Source organism: Gallus gallus, chromosome 7 (genome assembly GCF_016699485.2).
Source record: "Gallus gallus isolate bGalGal1 chromosome 7, bGalGal1.mat.broiler.GRCg7b, whole genome shotgun sequence".
In the NCBI taxonomy this organism is placed as follows: domain Eukaryota; kingdom Metazoa; phylum Chordata; class Aves; order Galliformes; family Phasianidae; genus Gallus; species Gallus gallus.
Window position 1 is genome coordinate 20,990,009 of NC_052538.1, and position 24,059 is coordinate 21,014,067.

General features: G+C 45.7%; 3 protein-coding genes across 6 annotated transcripts in view; 1 reads left to right on the forward strand and 2 right to left on the reverse strand.

Moving 5' to 3' along the window:
- Nucleotides 1-1,061: 1,061 nt before the first annotated feature.
- TBR1 (T-box, brain, 1) lies at nucleotides 1,062-6,804 on the reverse strand. Of its 2 annotated transcripts, XM_025152446.3 has the most exons (7): nucleotides 5,994-6,804; nucleotides 5,536-5,690; nucleotides 5,165-5,286; nucleotides 4,796-4,954; nucleotides 4,209-4,270; nucleotides 3,217-3,334; nucleotides 1,062-3,111 (listed from the first exon to the last, which is right to left on the reverse strand). In XM_025152446.3, exons 1-7 carry the CDS (start codon nucleotides 6,683-6,685, stop codon nucleotides 2,491-2,493), a joined length of 1,929 nt encoding a protein of 642 aa, XP_025008214.1. In that variant the 5' UTR covers nucleotides 6,686-6,804; the 3' UTR covers nucleotides 1,062-2,490. The 2 variants fall into 2 exon arrangements, with proteins under 2 accessions (XP_025008214.1, XP_015145201.1); XM_015289715.4 differs by having other exon boundaries at nucleotides 1,062-3,334.
- On the forward strand, nucleotides 5,922-10,376 carry LOC124418115 (protein transport protein SEC31-like). 3 transcript variants are annotated; one of them, XR_006939837.1, is made up of 2 exons: nucleotides 5,922-6,064; nucleotides 7,765-10,376. XR_006939837.1 is itself a non-coding variant. In XM_046943829.1 (2 exons), the coding sequence occupies exons 1-2, from the start codon at nucleotides 7,070-7,072 to the stop codon at nucleotides 7,921-7,923; spliced, it is 405 nt and encodes a 134-aa protein (XP_046799785.1). In that variant the 5' UTR covers nucleotides 6,831-7,069; the 3' UTR covers nucleotides 7,924-10,376. The 3 variants fall into 3 exon arrangements, 1 of the variants encoding a protein (XP_046799785.1); XM_046943829.1 differs by lacking the exon at nucleotides 5,922-6,064 and adding an exon at nucleotides 6,831-7,315; XR_006939838.1 differs by lacking the exon at nucleotides 5,922-6,064 and adding an exon at nucleotides 6,969-7,102.
- The window catches only part of PSMD14 (proteasome 26S subunit, non-ATPase 14), a 45,216-nt gene continuing 31,363 nt past the window's right edge, over nucleotides 10,207-24,059 (reverse strand). The window contains exons 8-12 of the mRNA NM_001031256.3: nucleotides 19,204-19,311; nucleotides 16,068-16,142; nucleotides 13,771-13,896; nucleotides 12,538-12,600; nucleotides 10,207-10,640 (exon numbers count right to left, since the gene is read on the reverse strand). Of these exons, the coding sequence (NP_001026427.2) occupies nucleotides 10,542-10,640; nucleotides 12,538-12,600; nucleotides 13,771-13,896; nucleotides 16,068-16,142; nucleotides 19,204-19,311 (471 nt within the window). The 3' untranslated portion in view covers nucleotides 10,207-10,541. The remainder of the gene's footprint in view (nucleotides 10,641-12,537; nucleotides 12,601-13,770; nucleotides 13,897-16,067; nucleotides 16,143-19,203; nucleotides 19,312-24,059) is intronic.

The following is a 24,059-nucleotide window of genomic DNA, read 5'->3' on the forward strand; positions in this document are numbered from 1 at the left end:
CACGCAGACACCTTCACGTGTCAGCAAACACGGGTGACGGATACACACCCGCACCTACAGCAATAATAATAATCAACTGTAATAATAGCAAGTTGACCTACCGACAGGAAATAGCCCTTCCGCAGCCTTTCTCTCTTCCAGCCTCTCGCAGGAATAGTTACGGGTTTCTAACCTCCTGTTGGAATAGTTACGGAACACCGTTAAGCACGGAGGCACGGGAGGGGATTTGGCTCAGATCTATCGCACGCTGCGTGCCCATCCCGGCCCCAGCAGGCAGAGCCGCTGCCCGAGCCCCGCCGCCCCTCCTGACGGCGCTGAGGCCGCTTCCCCGCAACAACGCCCGCACTCTGCGGCCTCGGGCTCACCTCAGAGGGGCAGCGCGCGGAAGCACCGCGCGTGGCAGGGCCGGGCCTCTGACCCCTGCGGGGCGGGGGACAGCGAGGGCTGCCGGCGTCGGTGTCGTTCACGTCGCAGAGCCCGTCTGCGGGCCGGTGCGGACGGGGCGGCAGGCTCGGGGTGGACGCGGTTCGACGCGGGGCCGCGTTTCCCCGCGCGGGGCGGTACCGCCTCACGGCCCGGGCCGCCGAGCGTCCCCTCGGGTGTCGCCCCACGGCTCCGAGGGGGCCCGCGCTGCCCTCGCGCGACCTCTCGCGCAGCGCAAGGGCGGGAAGCGCGGCGCGAGCGGCCCGGCGCGAGCCCCGCGTGGAGCAGCACGAGCGCGGCGGCGGAGGAGCGGCGGCACGAGACGGGGTCCGCGGGGCGGCTCCGCGCTTCCTCGGCGCACATCGAGGCTCGGACGCGCGAGGGAAGACGGCGCGCGCCCTCGGGCCTCCGCCCGGGCGTCCGCGAGGGGGTCGGCAGCACGCACGGACCGACGGACGGCGCGAGAGTGCCGCGGGGCGCCCGCGGCGCGCGACAAAACGTCGTCGGGGTTTTCACGGGACACCCTTCCGCCTCGCGACCCGCCGGCGCTCCTCCCGCCCGCGCGCGCAGCGCTCTCTCCCGGCCCCGGGCGGCCCCGGCGGCCGCTCCCGCGGACGGCGCAGCGCTGCCCAAAGACGTGAGCGTTTTGCCAGGTTTATTTTACTTGTCATACACAGACGATACAAACGGGCAAAAACCGAAACATTTCTCAATGGAGCAGGTACTGGTATAAAGTATTCAGTTCCACGGACGTAACAGAACGAATATAAAAACCACAACATTCGATTTACATGAGAGTCAAAAATATACACACGTTTATGACCCTGAATTTCTATTAGGAAACTTCCCCGCCGAGTGTAACCTAGACCGAATACTTAGCCCGATGCATATTTCGGTTTGTAGTCGTTTCTCGTATAAAAACGCGTTAATCGTATGGATTTGCTACTCGAAATCCGAAGGCTTTGCCGTTCTGCTTCGCCGGGAGGAGCCGCGGGACGGCACCGCTCCGCCGTGGCACAGCCGGAGGTGCGCGGCGGGGCGTTCGGCCCTCGCGGGGCGTCCGCAGGGCGGGCAGGCAGAGCTCGGTCAGCTACTTGATGAAAAAGTCAATTCCAAAACTAAATGCAGTAAAATATACAACTCACAATTCATCTCCACTGGACTACACTATGGTTACCAACAATTCAGTCGTCTATAGCTTTTTTTTTTTTTTTTGTCTTTTTTTTTTTTTCCTCGAGATTATTCATTACAAAGATTTACAGCGATATAAAGAAAGAGGGGGAAACTGCAAAGAAATTTGAGAAGAGTTTGTCAGCGTGTTTGGCACCTGCAGGGACCGGTAATGGATTTGGCACTCGGGGGCAAGGAGGGGGGGGCGGGAGGAATATCACGAAAATAATGATATTGCTGCTGTCGAGCTATTCCTTTTAAAGAAAGATACAGAGGCGGTTAATTTTGCTTTGGGAAGGCGTCATGCTACTTTAATCGACTGTCCTACGAGACGTATTTCTGTTCTGCCGGAGGGAAGCTCGGTCGCGCCCGAGCCGCGTCGGCCCGGGGCAGGGCGGGATTCGTTCATGCGAGGAGCTGCGGAGGAAGGCGGACGGAACTCCGCTCGCGGTCACCTGGGGGCGGGCCGGGGAAGGGCCGGGGGCAGAAGAGGGAGATTTAAACAGGATCTAAGGGTTACGACTTAACAGTGATAACGAAATAAAAACCGCAACGAATAGGAAACGAAACTAAAGAAAAGTAATAAATTAAGTACTATGTACAGGCGTTTCACAGGCTCTTTTTCCCCACTAGCACTATCGTCCCCTGGTATCCATCCGTGGTGGGAGGAAGGAAGCGCTGTACGGTTGGAGTCTGAGCATCCTACTGACAGTGGGGCGCGGCGGGGCCGCCCGGGGCCTCGCGGGGGCGGGCGGGGAGGGGGGCGGCGGCGGCGGCTCTGCCTCCCTCCCTGCCGGGCCGGGCCGGGGCGGATGGGGCGGCTGGGGGCGGGGGTCAGTGCGCTAACCGCGGAGAGGTTCTTGTGCAAAACGGCGGCGGGGCCGGGCCGGGCCGCGCCTAGCTGTGCGAATAGAAGCCGTAGTAGCCGATGTCCTTGGCGCAGGTCTTATCGCAGTCCCGCTGGGTGAGAACCTCGCTCTTGAGGGGCGAGGAGCTCTCGGACACCGGGGTGTCCGAGGGAGAGATCCGCCTCCTTTTGGCCTGCTCGTAAATCCCAGAATCGGTGGAATCGATGGACTTAATGGACGACGGCGTCTCGATCCAGCTAGAGTCGGACAAATCTTTGGGCTTGGAGTCCTCGGCGCCCGGCAGAGGGGAGCGCTCGGGAGCCAGGCTCTCCGCCTCCTCCCCCAGGTAGGGGTTGCCGGCCGCCATGCGCGCCGCCGCCGCGCTGTTGGGCCAGCAGGAGAGCACGGAGCCCGACTTGCTGCAGTACTGCGGGGGGCTGCGGGCCCCCCAGCCCGACGGGTCGGCGTAGTAGCCCAGCGGCCGCCCCGCGCAGCCGGCCGCCTGCAGAGGCAGCGCCTTGACGCCGGCCGCCGCGTAGGAGAGCAGCGTGGCCGCGTTGCCGGCGAAGTCGGTGGCCGTGTCGTAGGCGGAGGCGGCGAAGTCGAGGCGGTTGTTGGCGGGGGCGACGAACCAGCGCTGCGGCGAGGGGGCCCCCGGGTCCTCGGCTTGCTGTGGGGAGAGCAGCCCGTTGGTGTGGGGCACGCTGCGGTCGGCGCCGGGTCCCGGGCCGGCTCCTGCCCCGGGGTGGAAGCGGGACTTGGCGTAGTTACTCACGAACTGGTCCTGGAGGAAGGAGCCGGCCATGGCGTAGCGGGCCCCGGGCACGATCTGCGAGCGGGGCGAGTCGTTGGGGGAAGGCGTCAGCCGGTCCATGTCGCAGCCCGTGTAGATCCTGCGGGAGCGAAGGGGACAGAGCTGGGTGCCCGCCGCCCCGGCGCGGACGGCCGCCCTCGGCCCTACGCCCTCAGCCCCGCTCCGAGCGGGGAGCCCCGAGCGCCGGGCTCCGTCTCCGGGCCCCGAGAGCCGCTGCGCCGCGCGGCCGCCGCTCCCGCCGCGAGCGCAACAGGCGGCCCGGCCCGGCCCGGCCACTGCGGCGAGCAGCCTACGGGATTGCGGCGGCTGCTTAACACTTATTATTGAGAGTCACAGACGAACCATCAACATTTTACGGAGTTTAAATTAAGCTAATCTTTAAACACCTACTGGAGGAAACGAGGAACCAGACGCATCCCTGCGTGGCCTATATATAATTCTCCCATGCTGGGCTGCAATTTGCGATTACAAAAACTTTAATGGATGAATAACTACTATCTGTATTTAATTCAGGCTAAAACTGTGCTTTAATTAACCCTCCACGCCTCCTGGAATTTCTTATCCAAAATAAACTTGGCCCTTAAACAAATCCGACGTGCGAGACAACATCGAGCTTCCCCCTCCCCCCGGCTCCTTTGCAGCGACGCCCCGTCAAGTTTTTCCCTACAAAAAAGGGGAAGGCCCTCCCGGCCGAAGGCCACCGGGCCTCTCTCAAGGCCACGCGCGGTGATCCCGGGGCAGCGCGGGGCGGGGGGACTCTTCTACGGGCAGCGGGGCCGGCGGAGCCCCACGAGCATCGAAACGGGCGGACGCGCCCGGCGCTCAGCTGCGCGAAGCGAACGCGGCCGCCACAACCGCGCCCTCCCCGCCGCGCGCACCGGGAGCCGCGGGCCGCCCCCCCGCCCCCGCCCGCTGCCCCCGAGGCCTCTATGAGGCGCGGCGCGGCCACTTACGTGTCGTAGTTGTCCCGGAAGCCTTTGGCGAAGGGGTTGTGGTCGATTTTCAGCTGCGTGATCTGGGGAAGGGGAGCAGAGCGCGGCGTGAGAGCGGGAACGTCCGCCCCGCTGCCGCCCGCGGCGTTCAGACGGGACCGAGCCGCGCTCCGGCGGTCGGATCGCCGCTAAGGCGCGGAGATAACGCGGCGGCGGGCCCGCAGACGTCGCAGAGGGAACGCTAAGATTTACTTCGTTCTAAAAATTACGACTGATATCCCATTTAACCCCGTGTTTTCAGAAATATCGTTACTCGATCTGCGTCCCGTAATACACCCGGACGCGGGCAGAGCCGCGAGCTCCCTCAGCGTTGAACGCGCGGAGCCCGGGGCCCGCGGTCAGGGCAGGGCGCGGCGGGCGCCGAGTCCGGGGACGCCGCCGCGGAGCGCTCGTCGCGGCCGCGCTGACGGATCCCCGCGGGGCGGCTCCGATCGGGGCACGGGGAAACGCCGCGCTCGGCCCCGGGGGCTCGGGGGGCGCCCGGGGAAGGCAAAGCGGAGGGCGCGGAGCGGGGGAGAAGCGGCCGCGCCCTGCGGGGAGCGCCTTACATCGGTGTTCTGGTAGGCGGTGACCGCGATGAACTGCGTCTCGGGGAAGGTGAAGGTCTGCACCCTGCCCGGCTGGTTGGTGTCCTCCGTGCCGTCCTCGTTCACCTCCACCACGTGCAGGCGGGGCTGGTACTTGTGCAGGGACTGCAGGACGACCATCTGTCGGGCACAGGGACGGGAGCGGGGAGAAGCGGGGATCAGAGCGGGAAGGACGGGCTCGGGAAGGACCCGCCGCCACCCGCCCGGAGCGCCTCCGCCCCGGCAGCCGGCCGCGGTCACGTAAAATCGCGACTAAAATACTCGTCCGATCGGGGAGTGCGGGGTTCCTCCCGAGGCCACAAAAATAAGCGGAGCCGTTCCCCCACTGACCTGCCCGTTGTTGTTCGATGCTCCTTTATTGTTGGTGAGTTTGAGCTTCCCGAAGGAGATCTCCTGGCGCATCCAGTGCGCTCCCGTGTTGGGGGAGTCGGGGTGCATGTACACGCGGTTCCCTGGGCAGAACGACAGAGCGGCATCGCGGCTCGCACCGGGCCCGCACAGCGCGGAGCCCCCGCGCGGGCAGCGGCGGTCCCCGCGGCACCGCTCGCACCGCGCTCCCCGTCGCCCTCCGCTTTCTCCTCCACCCTCTCCTTTCTCAAAGCATCGCCGGCCCTTCCTCGCGCGAGCCGGCGCACAAAGGCTTTAATTAATCGTTCTCACCTACATATGTGTCGAGAAAAGTGTTAATTGGAGAAACTTGCCTTGTACATTGGTGTCCGCTTTGCCGCAAGGAACCCATTTGCCTCCCTGAAATCTCCAGTGGTTGGGATCCGCCAAAATTACATCCACAAAAATATTGTAGTGAGCCGTGGGGTCGAGACCAGAAATATTAAAACTTAGGAAAGGGAACATGCGCCTATAAAAAAAAAAAAAAAAGCAAAAAAAAAGCAAAAAAAAAAAAAAAAAGAGGCAAAAAAAAGGAAAAAAGGAAAAAAGAAAGCGAGCGGCGACGCGCGCCCGCGGAGGAGCCGTCCCGCTGTGCCATCCTCGCAGCTCCCGGCAGCGAGAGGGGAATCGAATCCCGGCGCAGGTCCGTGCCCGGGGCGCAGCGCTGCGCGTGGGGACGGGCGCGGGGCTGCCCGGGTCCCGGCGGCTCCCCCGGGGCGGTGGCGGCGGGCGGCTCCCGCGGCGGCTCCGCGCGGCTGCGGCGGCGGCTTACCTGCCCTGCTTGGTGATGATCATCTCCGTCTGGTGCCGGTGGAATTTCAGCCAGAGCGGCCTGTTGCACAGGTAGACCTGCGCCTTGCCCGGCACCAGCCCCGGCTGGGCGGAGGAGAACTGGTAGAACGGGGCGCCCTGGTAGGAATGGCCGTACTGCTGGGGGTAGGGGTAGCCCGGCGCCGGGTAGCCCTGCGGCGAGGAGTTGGACAGGAGGCTGTTATAGGCGCCGTTGGTGATGACGGGGTGGTGAGCCATGTAGCGGCTGGGGCTGGCGATGGAGAAGGCCGGGTGAGCGGGTCCGTGCTGGCCGGGGTAGGGGAACATGGCACTGGGCGCGGAGGCAGCAGACTGGGGCTGGCTGGACTGAGAGAGCAGATAGCGATCTGCGGCAGATCCATCGAAACTGTGACGAAGCTCGGAGACCCCGTCCAAGACGGGAGAGAGTTTATTTCTCTGGACGTCCCCTGGTGTGTCCTTGGAGTCGGGAAAATTGTCTGTATCTGACTGATTCGTCATCCCCCTGGTAATTTTTTTCAAAGGTGAACTTCTCTCCAGGTTGTCAGTGGTCGAGATAATGGGATGATCATGCAAGGCAAGCTCGGATCCGCCTGCGTGTGGGTAACTGCTGCTCACATTGAGAAATTTCTTGGAGAGCATGATAGAGGGAGAAAGACAATGCTCCAGCTGCATCGCTCTGCACCGCAGCAATAACCCTTCCGTCCCTGGAGCTGAGGGCTGCTCGCTACCAGAAGCGAGACATCCTGGGACCCTCGGTAGGCAGAAAGCACTTCATCCACCAAATGCTTCCCAAACGTTTGATTTACTTTTTTTTTTTTTCTTTTTTTTTTTTTTTTTCTTCCCTGGGAGAAGAGATTGGCCAATTGACACTATGCAGCAATCAGGAAAGACTCACTTTTGATCTCGCTGCTTGTGGAGAGGATGAAACGGCTCCTGCCATTGGTTAACCGCTGACAGTAATTTAATTAGATAGACATTAATTAGGATAATCACCTGGCTCCCGGTCGCGACGATCATGGCAAATTGAAGGAGATGATTTTATTGTGAGATAGAAGGATGGCGAAGGGGGAAGGGAAGAGCGTGTTTGCTGTGAGAGCTCGTTATTCCGTGACCTTTCCCGCATTTATGCGCTTTTTCGACCGCGGCTGGAACGCAGCCCCGCGGCCCCGCGCTGCCCCAACGCCGCGCGCCCCCGCCCCTCCTGCGGGGGCGGCCGCCGGGCCCCGGGGCTCGGCCCCAACTCGGGGAATAGCGAGAACCGCGCAGCCCGGCTGCCCCGAGGCGTCCGCCGCGCGTTCACGGGTTCCTTAGGAAATAAATATCGGGGCGCTGTGACGCCGGGGATTATCAACGAAACAACGCGGACGGCGTCCAGCCGTCCGCTCTTGTTCCGGGGCTCGAGCCTCTCGCTGCCGTTTCCCCTCGGTGTGACTCAGTCCCGCGCGCGGCGCTGAGAGGGGAGGGAGAGCTTCGGCAGCGCGTTGCCGGCGCGGCTCGGCGCCTCACGGCAGCGCACAGCCTCCTCCCGCCGGGCCGCGGCCGCAGCGCGGAGCCGCCCGGGCCCTCGGGGCGGAGAGGCGGGGGAACCCGGGGAAGGCCGCGGAGGAGCCGCTGGGGCCTGCGGTGCGCCCGCTGCCCTCCCTGGGCGAACCGAAGAGCTGTTAAAAGCCCCGCTCGCGTCCATATTATTATTATTATTGCTCCGGAGGGGAGCACCGCTTGGTTAATTTTTCTTACTGTTTTCCCCTTAGCGCTTTGGACCCCAGGGATGCCTCCCACCACCTCTCTTCCCGGTTGACATCAGCTTCCAATTCCACTCCCGGCTAACGCAACCGGGGCCGCCCCGCTGCCAGACGCACACCGGCTGCAACTTCGCGCGCTCAGCCCGGGGTGTGCCGGCAGCACCGTGACCCATTACAGGGCAGGTTCAGACTCCCACCTCTCGCAGCCGTTTGGGAGTCGCTCAGCAGCTCATCCCAGCGGTTGGTGTGTCAGAGGAGCTATTCTGCACGCTCTGGGTGGAAATTATTCGAACAAAATCAAGCACGAAGCAAAAAGCAGTTGTTTGCTCACAGTCTGGCTGCATGGCGTAGGCAACTTTCTGTACTCTGCCTTCCCCATTTGGTGCTTTATCGCTCTCAGACCTAATTCTGCCCCTGACCCGTCTCACCCATGCGCCCGCCTCTGCATTTCTCTGCTCAACCCCAGTGCAAAGGGACCGGGGTTGGATACACAGGCAGGAGCTATGTCGAAACACAGCTCGACCCCGGGAAATGCGGCCTTGAATTGTGTCGCTACCCCCATACGCATGCAGAGCTGCAATGAATTCAGTGGTGTACTGCCAATCACATGGAAGTGTTAATGTATGCCAAAAATCCTCAGTGCACAACTCCTAAACTGGTATAATGGGGAGAGATGCAATGGCAGGTGGTGCTCCAGAACCGTCACAGACAGGAGGAGAGGTTCACTGATACAGGTGACGAGGGGTCAGGCTGCTAATGAAGGGCTGCGGCTGCAGGCTCTGAAGGCAGCTGCTCGCAGACCTCTTCCTCTGGGCTGGGGACGGGCGGCTGCCTTTCAGGTTACTGCACGCACACACGCACTCCTCCAAATCCTCTGTGTAGCTTCTGAAGCACTGGACAAAAACGAGGAGAGATGCCCCGAAAAACAGCTTTTTGATTATTCATGAAACATCTCAGTAAATGGAAAATCATGCCCCTGCAAGTGAAACCAGGGACTGGATGGAAAGAAGGGTATTGCAGCACAAGCTCACGCTACAGGGGATCTGCATCTCCAAGACTCTCTTCAGCCACCCTCTATAAGACGTACATTTGTCAAAATAAATTTAGAATGTGCACAAATTACAGGTTTAGCTGCCTGCCTGCCCTGGCCTTGCATGCATGTTACGTGGAGCACTGCAGGAGCTCCCCCCATTCTGCAGCACATTACCCCGACCCCCGGTAGCCCTGTCCCTCCCTGTGCAGTGGGGGGCACACATGAGACAAGGGCACGGCCCATATAAGCCTTCCCCAAGGGATGGCCAGAAAGCACTTTTACTGATCTTAACCACAGGCAAACGTGGTTTGCTGTCTCTCCATTTTCTGCTGCCTACTGTGGGGGCAGAGGGAAGGCCATAAGGAGGGCAGCTGCAAAAATCTACATGTTTCCCTCTGAAGTAAATGCATGCTAAATATACTTGGAGAGAGAGCTACTTGAAAATAGTTAAAGGCCTAAATAAGAAAACAGAAGAATGTTTGAATGGTAATGAACAAATAAATAGAAAATTCTTCGGCACCATGTGGGAAATCAGACATGATTTTAGGGTCTATTTGTTTACATGTAAATAGTCAAATCACTTAAAAAACAAAACAAAAAGATGTATCTACGAGATTTTAAATACTCATCTGCTACAGTTTGTAAAAAATTCCAGCAGTTAAAACATTGTGAATGAGTGACACAGAAAGAGAACCCTTCCACCAGACAAAAGGCTCCAAGCAGCCTAATCACCTCCAACACCTAAAATCCAGCCAACCCCCCCCACCCCCAGCCCCTACCCAAACCCAGAGGCACCCCCTAAGCCCGGTATTTGGCTTTGCCTGCCTTAAAACCAAGCAGCCAAACCCAGCCGCCGTGCGGGAAGCGTTTCCCTCTCCAGTCTGTGGAAAGGGTTTCAAATGTCATATTCCACTTGGGACTCTTTCCTTATATTTATACATACGGGCACCTCACGCACCTCCTCTTTTACAGGAGGAAAGGTTTCTATAACCTCAGAGCAGCCTCTGCCACTTTAGCATTTATTCTCAGAATACTGCTATTTATGACACCGCTGGTGAGCGTTGTGTGAATCAGTTATCAGCATAACTGAATGCATTTTCTTAAGGTCAGTTATCTTCTGTGGATATTACAGTTTGAGTACTATCGAAAGGGAGCGGTTAGCATAATTTTCAGCGTTTTGGTTTTTGTAGAGCTTTGGAATTCAGTGCTAATACCTTTTTTTTTTTTTTTTTTTTTTTTTTTTCAATCTCAAAAAGAATATTTGGCAATCAATGGGAGCCAAGTTTCATTAGAGAATTTTTTGCTGTCCTAGCAACTACTATCTCAGTAGTGCGGCAGTGGGTAGAATTGTGTTTCACCGGCACTTTTCCTACATCATTCATTCCCCCCACTCTTTCACAAAGAAGATCTTCCAGAACTTAAGACAGGCTTGTAAATGTATTTTTATTATGTTGCAACAATCAAAATATATATGTACTACTGATTTTTTTTCCCCCAAATATTAAATGAAAATTTAATACACTTTTGCCCGCATTGTGTTCTTAAATTGCTTTGGAATCTGTAAAGACCCTGATGTAAGGAAACCGAAGCAACTGCACAATTAGAGACCGGAGGGTGTTAGAGAGCTGCACTTAAGACTGCAAATGAAGTCAGATGTCTCTGCTTAACCAAATATAGCCTCAACAGTCTCTGTTTGTGAGTAATAGAAACAATAAACAAATATACACAGAAAGCATCACAAACAGGAAACGGGTTATTTAAATACAACTGTATCCAACATAGCAGCTAAACACTGGACAATGTTTGAAGTCATCAGCACATCCACATGCTCTTCTAAATGACGCTTCGGGTCCTGAAACACAAAGGATGCCGTAAGAGAAATGAGTAAAATGTCTCCGTGAACACTTTTAATTACATCATTTCTATGTAAAACCACTGCAAGTTAAGAGGCTGGTGATGCTCCAGAATCTTGCTTTCTAACTGGACTTATCATATGGAAATTCAGAAATTGCTTTGTCCATACCCATCACTCAGAGAAATTGAGGATCGGTTTAGGAACCGCATTCCTATACAGCCTCTGAAGAGTAACCACAACAGCTGTGAGTTTTAAGGACAAAACACAACATGAGGAATTCACCTCAGTTCAGGTACTCTGCAATTTGTTTTCAGATATTCGTGCAGAAGTGCAGCCTAGTCCTGTAAAGTCTTTGAGTAGCTGTACAGACCATGAGAAAATCAGCACACAAATACCCATAAAAAATAAACAGAGCTGCACAACGAGGTGTTCAAAGTTCAGAAGAATGCAACGCTAAACCTGAGCAGCATTCTCATAGCGCACATCCCTCCACACTGCTGCTCAACGGAGTGGGCACTGGTGGGCGTTCACATAGAATAATTTGATTATTCCGGGGTTACAAATTTGGCCACATTCATAAACTTTTTCAGCAATGACATTAAGTAATTAATCCGAAAGCGCCGCAACATTATCCGACACATTCTAAAAACTTGAAACTTCACTGCAGCATTGCCACCTTCTTGTGAACAAAGAAAGTCATGGAAGGCAATCACACGTGGGCTCACACATGTGAGCAGCTGTCTGTTTACAAAATTTTCTACATAAGTTGCAGGGAAATAAAAACACGTGGAAATTACTTGGTAATTTTATCAGGAAAAATGGCTTTTCTTTATAAAGAACTTATTCAAAACAGATATTTTTCCCTCTCATGTGTGTAATGATTTAAAAGATGAAAGAAGCTCAAATCACATTTAAGATGACACCAAAGCTCTTAAAATACAACCCTTGTTACATGTTTTATTATATATATTTACATTTGTGTAGGTGAGCATAAACTATTGTTCTGAATTCTACAGAAATACACGAGAGACTGAACAATAGTGTAGCTGTGTTATGACATAGCTGCTAGAAGCTGACACATAAGAGCAATCCAGAATCCTTTAAATTCTTCTGCTATTAGCAATACAATAAATACTGGTTCTTCAAGGATATACTGTTGACTTATAAAGCTATTTCTTGTTTCCACTGCCTTTCTTGAATTTTGAACACAATCTCTTACCAACTTGTTTTGCTCGTTTATCCTCTTTTTCCAGAGCACATTTCCTCAGCTTTTAGGTTAAAATCATGTATGTGAGTACTTTTCTGTGAAGTCCTCTACACATGGACATTGCAAAGGGATAGAATGATTTGAATAGATGTTTTCAGTTTCAGTTATGGTTCTAAACTGTTTCACTCCAATAACGATAGGAAGCAGTGCAGCTTACTTGCATACACGCACATTGGAGCTCAGCATTGACAGTGTGCTTACGAAGGAGGACGGGGTGAGCTGGCTCTTTAGCCACGATAAGGTGTACACTACACTCTCATCTTCTTTCAATATTGCTGCTCTTTAAAAGCCTTCCTGGTTTTGACCTCTCTGACAGTACAACAGATTAGAATATCTTTGTGCATCTCCTTGGAAAGGAGAATAAAAAGGAAAAACTACCAAATCTCAACAGTGCTCCTCAGCATCTCATACAAATGTATATAGAACGCGACTTGCCGATATTCTGAAGATTACTGAAGGCCAAAAGCCTTGTTCCCTACACAACAACCTTCAGCAAAAATAAATTCTTTATTCGGAGCATCGAGAATATCCTGCATGTAGAAATAAAATCACCTACGCACATGTAAGGAAATTAATATTTAGAATGAAGGAAGCGTATCATTCCACCTCTAATTCATCGCACCTCACCTGCTTGCCAACATTTTTTATTGCCAGCTGTTCAGGTGTCATCTTATCTTCTTCTTCAACAGCCTGTGAACGAAACACAGAAAAGGTCAATGTTTCAGATTTCATTTACTTTTTCCCCAAGCCACGAGATTCTCAAATATATTCCTCTTTCACAAAAAAAAAAAAAGGAAAAAAAAGGAAAAAAAAAATCAAACGGCAACACATTTTAGAAAGTCCAAAAGAAAGGTACTTCAGCTTTTCAGCAGACATAGGTTTAATTACCAAGTGTTAGCGCAAAAGATCAAGGCAAATACTCACGAACAGTTTTATTGTCAGATAAGCAAAACGGATTCACAAATCTCTTTTAAGCAAAAATGCTAAGTGAGGGGTATTGATAGTTAAAGATAAAAGTTAAACTGGTAGAGCAAAAAGGAAAAGGAATGTTGCCTACATTGTTTCAACTATTATAGGTTTGATCACAAGTATATTTTATAAGTGCTTAAAGTCACCAATACATTTTTATCATATCCTGTTGTCTTCAAACACAGTGTCTGTACTATGTAAATCCATTAACTTACCTAGTGAATGTAATACTGAATTTTACTTTTAAGGGCTTCTTAGAAGATCTAAGAAAAACACAGCCCTCATCAATAATGACTGACAAGGTTACTGCTTCTGGAATGGTTGTTGATATCTAGTATCTCGAAAAGATGTTTAAAGGCCAGTATTAAAACAGTATGGATAACCGATTCTTCTTTCTTACAACCCCAATAATAATATCTTTCTCTAAAAAGAACATGAAATTAGGCTCTAGAATGAGCTCTAAATATTTACTACCTGCCTATCTACTGTAATGATACCAATGAAGAACCTTTCTTCTGCTATTCTGAAGTCTGTCCAAGTAGACTTAGCTGAAGGAACAAAGAGCACAATTTCATTTTGAACTACAGAAATCTGAGATTCTCTTCACCAAGTACAAAAGTAATGTAATTACTCACATTCCAAAGGGAAACGTGATTAAACATTCTGCTTATCTGGGGCAAAAACTCTGTGACAAAGCCTGAAGATGTATCATAGCACTTTAATAATCACTGAGATCCAAAGAGTTCCTCCTGCAACAATTTCTTCGTTCTTACAGGCTAACTTTTACAATTCATTTTGAACAGGGCTTCTGATAATCACCTTCCTGCTTCTGAAATCAAGGATTAATTTCTTCATAAACATTACAATTACATCATTATGAGATATGAATACCTTGTTATAATTCTTAGCTAATTCTAACATCTCCTTCACTACAGTTTCATTGAGTTTGCAGTGTTCACTGTAGTCCTGAAGTGTCAAACCTTCCATCCAACTCTTCTTATGCAAATTTAGCAACATCTGCAAAATAAAACCTGTTTAGAGCATGCACCATAAACTACATTCAAATACTATGGCAATGTCTAATTTACAGTACTAAGAGTGTAATAAAAATTACTGATCTTGCAGTGTCTAAAGAAATACGATAATCAAAAATTCCACTGAAGCAGACAATAGATTTCCCCTAAGTTTTTAAGGATCAAAAATTTTTGAAGCCTAAATATGAAAAAGAAGTGCAGAAACCAGGGTCACATCTACATTGACAGGAACTCTTTCCTTTTGTAATTTAGTGGTTTTGTTGGAGGCTGAGTATGCACAAATGTATTGTTGAAGAAGTAACAGGTAGGTGAATATTTTAGCAGCCAAAGAAGAGGTGAAGCTCTTGGCCTGTGTTAAATTTGAAAAAATATTTTAATGCTTTGATTAAATGTATTTAGGCTTAACTTATTGTCCTGAACTGTACACAAGCAGCTGCTACGGTTGTGAAGAAATGAACTCCAAAGCAACCAAAACATGACTTTTGTTTGCCCTTCTAAAAAGTAAAGGGCCTTAAAGACATGACAAAACGAAACAGATTTTTGATGCGATAAAAACAGGAGCTATTAGAAATAACCGAAATGTGCCTGGCTCTCTGATAACATTCTGACATTTGTGAAAAGGAAGAAATAGTTACAAAGGCAATTTCCTGATTTTCATCCGTAAGGAAAGCCTGTTTTGCAGTTCTGCACACTCAAGGACTGTAAAAAGCACTACTTCAACAAACAGTTTCAGCTTGCCTTTAATTTGAAAGCATTCATTACAGAAGTTTTTAAGAATCCATAAGATCTGCAATTCCCATTACCTGAATGAAAGAAAGAAGCTATTTCATCCAATATACTGCTCCCAAAGAAACCTGGCTTTTGAACATATGAACCAAACTGGAAGTGTCATAATTCTTATTAGCAAGATCTTAGTTACTAACAGAAGGAGTTGTGGGCAAACTGCATATGGACAGTTTAGCTAGGCTATCTGGATTTTAAAGCACGGCATTGTGTGATAGGCTCCTTGTTTAATAGATGAAGCATGTACTTTTCTTTCTACAGATGGAAGTAACAGATCACCAGCACCACAGGGTGTTTTGACATCTAAACCTGCCTTAGGAGAGCGAGGTAGAAATAACTCTCTGCCTCACAAACTGAAATTTCCTTAACTTGGTCACAATTGTTCCCCTACTTGCAATGGCAATCATTTACATATGTAGACCATTAAACCAAATTCACACTAAGAACTTCAGTTCAGAAGTTATACTTTAATGGAAATGATAGCCTCTGAACGCACTATAGGGATTTCCCAAGACAACCAGTTCTTCTGAATCTTGCAAGCATATTCCTCCATTATTCAAAATTGTTTCTCTTTTTATTCTGAAAGTAGAAAATAAGAAAACTATTCTGACTGTTGCATCACGAAATCCAACTATTCATGGCAACACAGCCATGAACGTGCAGTCATAACTGAGCCTCAGAACCTGGGTTTTCAAGAATTAACTTCTGTAGTTGATAAATAAGATTTCTTTCCTGTTTGTTCTCCTGGCTGAGACTGTCAAGCTAGAGGATTTGACTAGTGATTGGGGAATTTTGATACAAAAGACAATATTTTTTTTTAGTTACTGAATAATACTTCTTCTGTAAACGTGTGAAAGTAAGAAGGACATCACTACCTTCCTGATACTCAGTGGTGTCTTCAGAAGCTCTATTCATACCAACTGGATGCACCTTCTGTTGAAGTGATTACAGCCAATAAAAACCTGAGACTCCTTGGTCATACAATTCTATTTTAGAAAATATAGTCTTCCAGCTTCTGTAATTCCAGACTAAAAATCCTAAAGCAGCTAGTATGTCTTTCAGCCTACATAACTGGTAACTCAACTTTGCACAAACGCTTTAAGCGTGAAGAAGAGCATGAAGACTTTCTGTGAAACATGGACACAAATGTTATAAAAATCTTTACATGAATGTTAGAATGCATTTTTGGAAGGTTTCATCAACATTACTACATTACTACAACATTACTACATATCTAAGTGCTTTCTAGAAGATAAGCCATGAACTGTTAAAACAACTCCTGAAAGAATCAGCAATTAAAATTAGAATTCACAAATCCTGTGTAGTTTGTGCAGTGTTCTTTGTTCTCTGAATAAAAGCTGAAATAATTACCTTCTGTTCTAGTTCATTCTTCCTGTAGTTGATAGTGATGGAATAGTAATGTCTGTTCAGCCCATGAATTAGAGCCTGTAAAGTTCAGGGAAAAGTTGCATAAAAAATTACCCGCCATTGAAATTAAGACATATTAGAAGAGTTCATTAAAACACAGCCATGTTCAAACATCACTTGAAGTAAATGTACCTGTTCCTACTTCTCTCTTCCAAAGTCCGTTAACTGATAGTTATACTTTCTGTTTCTAAAACTGGACTTATTCCATGCAGTAACACCCATCCATTATTTGAAAAAGCAGTGACTGCCTGCAAACGCTTGAGCAATACATATGCACAGATATTTCCCTCAGATCTTACCTCACTCAATAAATTTGGGTATCATTTCTACTAAAACACATCTCTTTCTGTTAGAAACGGAAGAATTCTGACTATGCACATCACATTCATCCTAGATACTAAAGCTCATTTTTAATTTTTAAATACAAAAATATCCTATCTCATTATTATTGCACCCTCGCCAAATTTGTCTTTAAACTTCATAATCTGAGTGACTGAGACAAGGTGGTACGCCATCTTTAAGCACTTATCTTCTATTTAGCCATGTGGATTACAGGTCTTTTTTTTTTTTTTTTTTAATTTGTGACTAAAGAGTAATTTGAAATAGGATTTGGTGCAGCGGGGTTTAAAAAAATTCTGTGATAAATCTTCAGCAGAACAATAATTTGCTACTTTTAATTAAAGCTTTGCATACGAAGCACATATTTAGAAAACAGATAACTCATACTTAAACCACAGTCACAAATGTTTCTTATGTTTCAATTGTTCCACCTGTCTATGTTTAAATATATTCTTCAGAGCAACCCAGAATGAATGTGCATTTGCATCTTACGCAACTTAATATTTCAGCATTCCAAAATTATCTGGATGAAGGCTGAAAATGTTCTCAGACATGCATTTTTAACACATTTCTTTTCAAAGATACACAGACTTAAAAAAAAAAAAACTGATTGCTTTTACAAGAATTAATAGTTCAGGATAACCACTACTCGTATTACTGATTATAAGTAGAATTATCAAATACAGATTTTATCATCAATAAAGAACTCTAGGGCAGAAGCTATTAGCAATAAGTAGTTTCTACCTCCATTTCCTTAATCCAAATTGCTGCATAAGTATTTGTTTTGTTTTGCTTTAAAAACAGTTGTAGATATTGTGGGAGTTCTGCAAATCTCCTATAATACATAAGATTTGACAAATGCCTTACTTTCTCCTACTTTCCTTCCATACTCCCAAACCATTCCTTTGTAGAATGGACAAACATAAAAGGTAAACAACCACTCTACTTTAATACTGAGCAGAAGTTGTGGTTTGGTGAATGCAACAGCATAAACTGAAGCCCATAAAATAAACACTTGCTGTACATTCTAAAGCGAACCCTGCTCTTAGCGCATTGTTTCAAAGGGGAACCGCCATTCCTGCATGCCTTACAAATTGGACGCACAGAGAACAAGTAAAAAAGCTTCTCATAAAAGAAAATAGGGAAAAACAACAACAACAACAAAAAAAGGATGAAGCCAAGCCATGTGGTGTACTTATTATAAAAGCAAGACTAAACTGAGTCCTTGCAAGAAAAAAGGTGGCTGTGCATTAAGAACAAACCATGGCTTTTAGCTTAGTGGTGACATTGCAACAGCTCACTGCCAACTCACAAAAAAAATTCTCTAACAACAGAAACCCAAAACTCCCATGGCCAAAATTTGTCATAGTGTAGTGATCTTAAATAAATGAAGCTTAACAAAACTTCAGGGGTTGACAAAGGAGGTCACTACACATGATCCAGAAAAGCTCAGTTAGGATATTAACCTGAAAGATGCAAGCATGGGCTTGCCTATACCCAATCAAGATATCAACTGGTTATTTCAAACTTATTCATGTTCACAATTGTTGCCAATTCAAAAATCAAAAGTAAAACACAACAATTTTGTTTAATTATCCGGTTTTAGTTATTTATTTTAATAAGAAAGGGTTTCAATGCATAAGTAATAAAAATGAGTCAATCCTTTGAAAGCTAAGAGCATGGTGATCTAGTCTCCCAAAGGTCATTTCTCACAGCAGAAGTTTAGCTCCTCTATCAGTTCTATCATGACTAGCATACTGTCTTTTTTCTAGGATGCTTATCTAGCAGATACTACTTTTATTAAGTAAAGGATCAAAAGAGAAGGAATTTAGAAACATGGCTGGAAGTACACATGCCTCTTAGAATACACAGTAAGGGGGAAAAGTTTTCTAAAGAGAAAAAACGAAAAGACATTGAGGCAGAAGAATGATAGATAAAAGCATTAAATTACTCTAGGGAATACTTGCTTCAGATCAGAAGCTGTATCTTGAAACACTGGTTTGCTTCATTCAATACAAACATTTTTTGTCTTACTAGTGAAATTGTTAACTTTAGAATTCCAACTATGAATACTGAGTTTCACAAATGGTTCTGAAGACATATAAGACAACATTCTCAGAGGAAATGTTATAGTTGAGACAACCAAATGACCTATTGATCCACTGAATCTCCTATTCCACCTTTTTGTTTTGTTTTGTTTTCCCCAGCAAATTACTGCATCATATGAAAATCAGAGATGAATTTTAGGACAAAATGCAGGGTTAAATCCAGATTGCATGTTATACAACACGATGCATATGAATAAAGCAGAAAGGCAATATTATTATCGAAAACATTTTTTTTTCCATATTTTTTTTCAGAATAATTTAAGAAGGCTGAGACAAGTTAATAAGGAAGTTTTAATTTAAAATTATGATACTGATAATAATCTACCTATTTCATGTCACATGGTATGGTATCAATTGTTACTTTTAGAAGTTTGCATTTTAAAAAATTTATACTTCAATCTTTGCAGAAAATAATTACATGGAAATTCACACTTTGCTAGCTAATTTAGGGCTCAGTTTTGAACTCTTCATATACATAACTTCACTGATGATTCACATAACTTTTAAAGGCATGCAGAAAAATGCTATAGAGAGAACAATAAAAAACCTTATACTGCACTATTTTCAGGCACCTTCCCCCCAAACTGCTGAAAAGGTCCTGCAATTTACAGGATTATCAACACTGGTTTTACCTGGATAGATGGCTTGTTTAAGTGACCCAGATTTGAAGTTGTTTGTCTTGGTTCATGTCCCAAGACCATCATATTAGCATTGATCAATCTGAAGGCATCAATAACAACCTGTAAAAACAAGATGTCAAGTCAATTCTTTTTAGAAAATGCAACTAATAGTGCCAAGCAACAGTGGACAAGGCACAATCAACTCTCATCTGTTTTTGGCCTTTATCCAGAAAATCATTTAATTATAATATTAATAAAAAAGAGCCTCCTGCTGGCTTTGCTATCAGCACACTACACTACCTTGTATCATAAGGTGACACCAATTACTATCTTTTCCGTGAAGCTGCAAGTTTTATATACATTATATAATCAGACAACAAATTTTTATGTACATTTACTCTTAATCTTCAAAGGTATGCATATGTTTGTCACCTAAATCTTATCCAATCATAGTGAATGACAGAGAGAGACTAAAACTGAAAGTGAGCACAAGCTAAGGGACCGAGTCTAAAGCCCAGTCCTGTCACATCAATTATACTACCACAATACTTGAAATGACAAGAAAATTATAGCTAGCAAGGAACTTGCCCCATGTATTCCCTTCTAGTCAGATGCTTTTTGCTTCTTGTGACTACGAAAGGGTCTATAAACTGTCTGATGGATTAAAAAGTCCTTGTCAGTGTCATGCTCAGGAGTAAAAAATAGAGTATATGAAAACCAAGGTCATTTATGATTTAAAGATACACAGTAGGTATTATTCAGTGCCATTTCTTTGCAAATAAAGTAAATTTACCACTGATTTTTGTTCTGTCCTTTGCTGAATTTGACTATGAAAATATTTGGAGATAGTATTTCATGGCCCATAGAATAAAATCCAATCACCTATCCAATGTCTACACCAGATGTGATGGAGCTGAGGACATACCAGCAATACACTCAAAAAGTTAACTCTCACCAGACACTCGCCATTACAAGCCAACCATTCCTGTCCAGGTCCCGGTCTTCTAACTGGGCCTAAGAACGTATGCAGCACCACAAAGCTACACAAATAGCTCTTTCCTGTCTTTGCAGACAACTTTTCTGCCTAGCATTGAAGAGTTATTCCAGTTCTTCAAGCTAAATAGTTTTAATCTCAGCTGCTTTTACTGCAATCATTTTTATTCTCTCCCATACTATAGGCTGGTCAACAACAGATACATTAATAAGAGTAGTCTGATATTTTGAGGAATTAGAGTTGAACTAAATCTTTTGTCATGAATCAACAAATCAACCAGTTTCCTACCAAAAGTCTGCAGAGAAAGTGACATTGGGTTTTCCACATTGTCCTAACATTTTCCTCTTGATTAACACCAATAACAACTAAACACATATGAGGTTCGTAAGGATTATAACTATTAAAGTAATTGATGTTTAAATGAAATTAGTAAGCAAGTATCACAAAATATTTATCAAACTGTAAACTTAAAAAGCCTATTAACTCATAACCTTTACTTTTCAGGCCCCACTATTTCAGCCACATTGAGTGACAAAGTACCACTCGCTATCACTACAGCCTACTGAGTGGCCTCTCAGCTGCCTTGCCAGACCTGTCCGCATGTATCATAGCTTAGAATATCCTGTAGAAAGTGTATGAAACAATTTTATGTTGAAAGTATTGGGTTGTGACCCAATTAATGTCAGTTAACAGTGACAATTCATTTCTGAACAATAATAAAGCCAAATTACAATCAATATGCAACAAATGCAAGCCATATTATATTAATACTACAAAATTATTTTTAAAAAACCTTAATTCTCAATATCTTATATACACCTCATTGACCTAAAATAAAATGTATTTTTCCTCTTATTACTATCAGACTTTTCAAGTATCTTAAAATACTCATGACAAGCCATTTTATTTACATTCTGTGTTCCATTTTAAACAGATGCTCCAATTTACGAACACCTGGAAATGCCCAACCATAACAAACAGGCAGTATAAATTAAAAAGTCAAGTGAAGAAAAAAAAAATCCACACTGCAGGTCTCCTGAGACAAGCTGGCTAAGAGGGGAAAAAATCAAGCAAATAATAACTCGCTCTGAGGAGCGAGCAAGGCTAGCAGAGGAGCACAGCGCCAGGCCAGGCAGGCCTCATGGCCTCTCCAGACAGCGCAACCAGCAACGCTTCAGCTGGGCAGCATAAGCCATGTGATGAACTGAAATCACAAACTCCACACTTTGGACAGGGATAAAACCGTAATTCCTATAATCTAGAAGGGCAGAACAATGCACGTGGATGATATTTCTCATCTTAGTTGCACTATGACGACCAATGGTAACTAAATTCTTCAACTACACTAAGATTAAAGGAATTTGCTGCTATCGCTATAGCAACCATCTTAAAGAAACTAACATGCTCAACAACCTGGAGGCTAAATTTAGACCTAATACGCAATAAAAGCATAAACAACAACAAATCCTATATATTGGCTTCCACAAAATGTATTTGCTTTCTCCGTGGTGAGAACAAATCAGTTCCTCCATTAAAGGATTACATAAAAATAAACACTCATTAATGTCCAGTGCACTAATGAGCAATGGATGAACTAGGTGTTAATTACGCCACAGTAAGATTAGGGAAAAAGAACCCCGGTGGGTGAGCACTTGGAGGTGTGTGGAGCTGAAGTCAGCTTACTACGCTTGTGTATTCTGAAGTACAGAATGATGCAATCGGGTGACGGCAATGTGGTCACTCGCTATTTTACAGTGGAAACTTCAGAGACGGCATTATCGAAAAAAGAACCTCTAAGGTTTAATTAAAAGCAGCACAAACCCCCACATCGCTACTCAGAATTTCACAAAGAAGTCAGTATGTCTCATCCAAATTTTTTAAGCTGTCATTGCACTTCAATTATCTAATGCATCTTGCAACGTGTTAGTAAAAACCACAGTTTTCAAGCTTCATGCTAAATTCTCTTTCTGCAAAGACATAAAAAGTTAAAGAAAAGTCTGTGGCATTGGGATTTTTTCCAGAAATAAGAAGGTAAGATTTTTTTCAAATGTAATTCCACAGCGCATCTCTTTCAGCACTCTGACCAGTTAATTTCTCCGAGTACAAGTGTCTTCAGACTTTACAGAGGTCATCTCAACAGCAGACAGCTTATAACAAAACCATTAGCAGTTTGGCTAGCTTAAGGAAACCTCTTACTTTCCTTTTTTGTTTATTATCACTGCATGAATCTGCAGCATATGAGAGTTTATAATTTCTCGGGCTTGTTAAATTCATGTTAAAGGTCTGTTTTCTTGTTGAATAAATTTTGTTCATATAATGCTGCCTATTTCATATACTGAGTCTTTAATAGCACCTTTGGTCTATGCGCAACTCACAGATCAAAACAGAGGACTAAAATAGGGGTTGATGATGCTATTTACATGTGTGATTCCTGCTGTCTTCTTGTTAGTAGCTTTAATATAATAGAAGACCTTGTCTGTTTTGTAATTAACACATCTTTACTGGAGAGATATTTGGAAGTGATTGCTGTGAATATACTGGTTAGTAAAATAAACACAATCACACACCACTTTCTGTTATCAGACAAATTTGTGAATTGTACACATTATACTCCAGATCAACAAACTGTGATATAACAGCCAAGTAGAAGACACATTTATATAACCCTTTATTTTTCTGAAAATATGTATTCAATCTGACCTTGCAAATATAATTAGCTTGTGGGATGTGTGGATTTCAGTACCATGGATGCTTTACTAATTGCAGCTCTTGGAAATAGATACTAAATATTTGGAAGCTGCCAATACAAAATAAAAACTGCATCTTTTTGTACATCTGTCTTAGCTTCAAAAAAGCATAATAATCTAGAAAACAATAACTGTACAGCATTTTTCAAGCATTTCCCTGGGGTCACTAACCACAATAGAGACCGCATAATGGACTTCCAGAAACAAAATTTATAATTATGCTCAGTGCACTTTATAAATTTGAGGATAGCTATAATTAATATGATTCATGGCTACTCACAAGTGTTGGATTCCTCAACTGGTAGCTAGATAAAATCTGGCCTTTTCTAATCTGCGCATAGTTATTAAAAATAATGGCGTGATTAAAAATTCAGAATGTTCAGTAGCCAGATATGTTTTAGCTCCTTCCGACAGCGTGCGCCAGGTACATAACCACTTCTTTTAATGCAGTCTTCAAAACTTTGTGTTTGAAAAAAATTTTCGAGAAATTTGGGAGTACTTTACAGACATGATTCTATTACATTCCTCCAATATCAAATCTACAAATAAGACTTAAAGAAACACTTAGGGGGCAAGGTCTACCATATTTTAATCCCGAAGTTCTGTAAGAAGTAAGCCAGTCTTTTTTATTTTAATTACAATTTTTTCTAGCATCAATATTTTTTCCACTGAAGATTCTATCACATATGGTGACTATCTTTAAAAATGTATTGTATCCTTTAAACTCAAATAGCAATGCATTGTTTATGCCATATGTTTGTGAACAAATACGCCAGTGCTGAAAGAAAACTGCGAAAGATATAATGTGGTTATGCCAGGTGTGGAAAAAGAAGTAATGTCCCATCTAAAATATCTTTTATCACCTGCAACTGACCTGTTATCGACTGCTTAGTTTGCTTCTAGATTCTTTAAAAATGAAATGGAACATGTGACCTGAGAAGTGCAGCTGTGGTTTATGACCATTTCGTTATTTATGCTGCCATGCACTGTTAGACAACTACAAGTGAAGAACATCTTCTGTCCCCTGTAAGCCCACAACATAAAAAATTAAAAGAAATCTTACTTTTTATGCCATTTCCAATGAAAAGCACTAAGAACTGAAACTGACTCATGCCAAATGCATACCA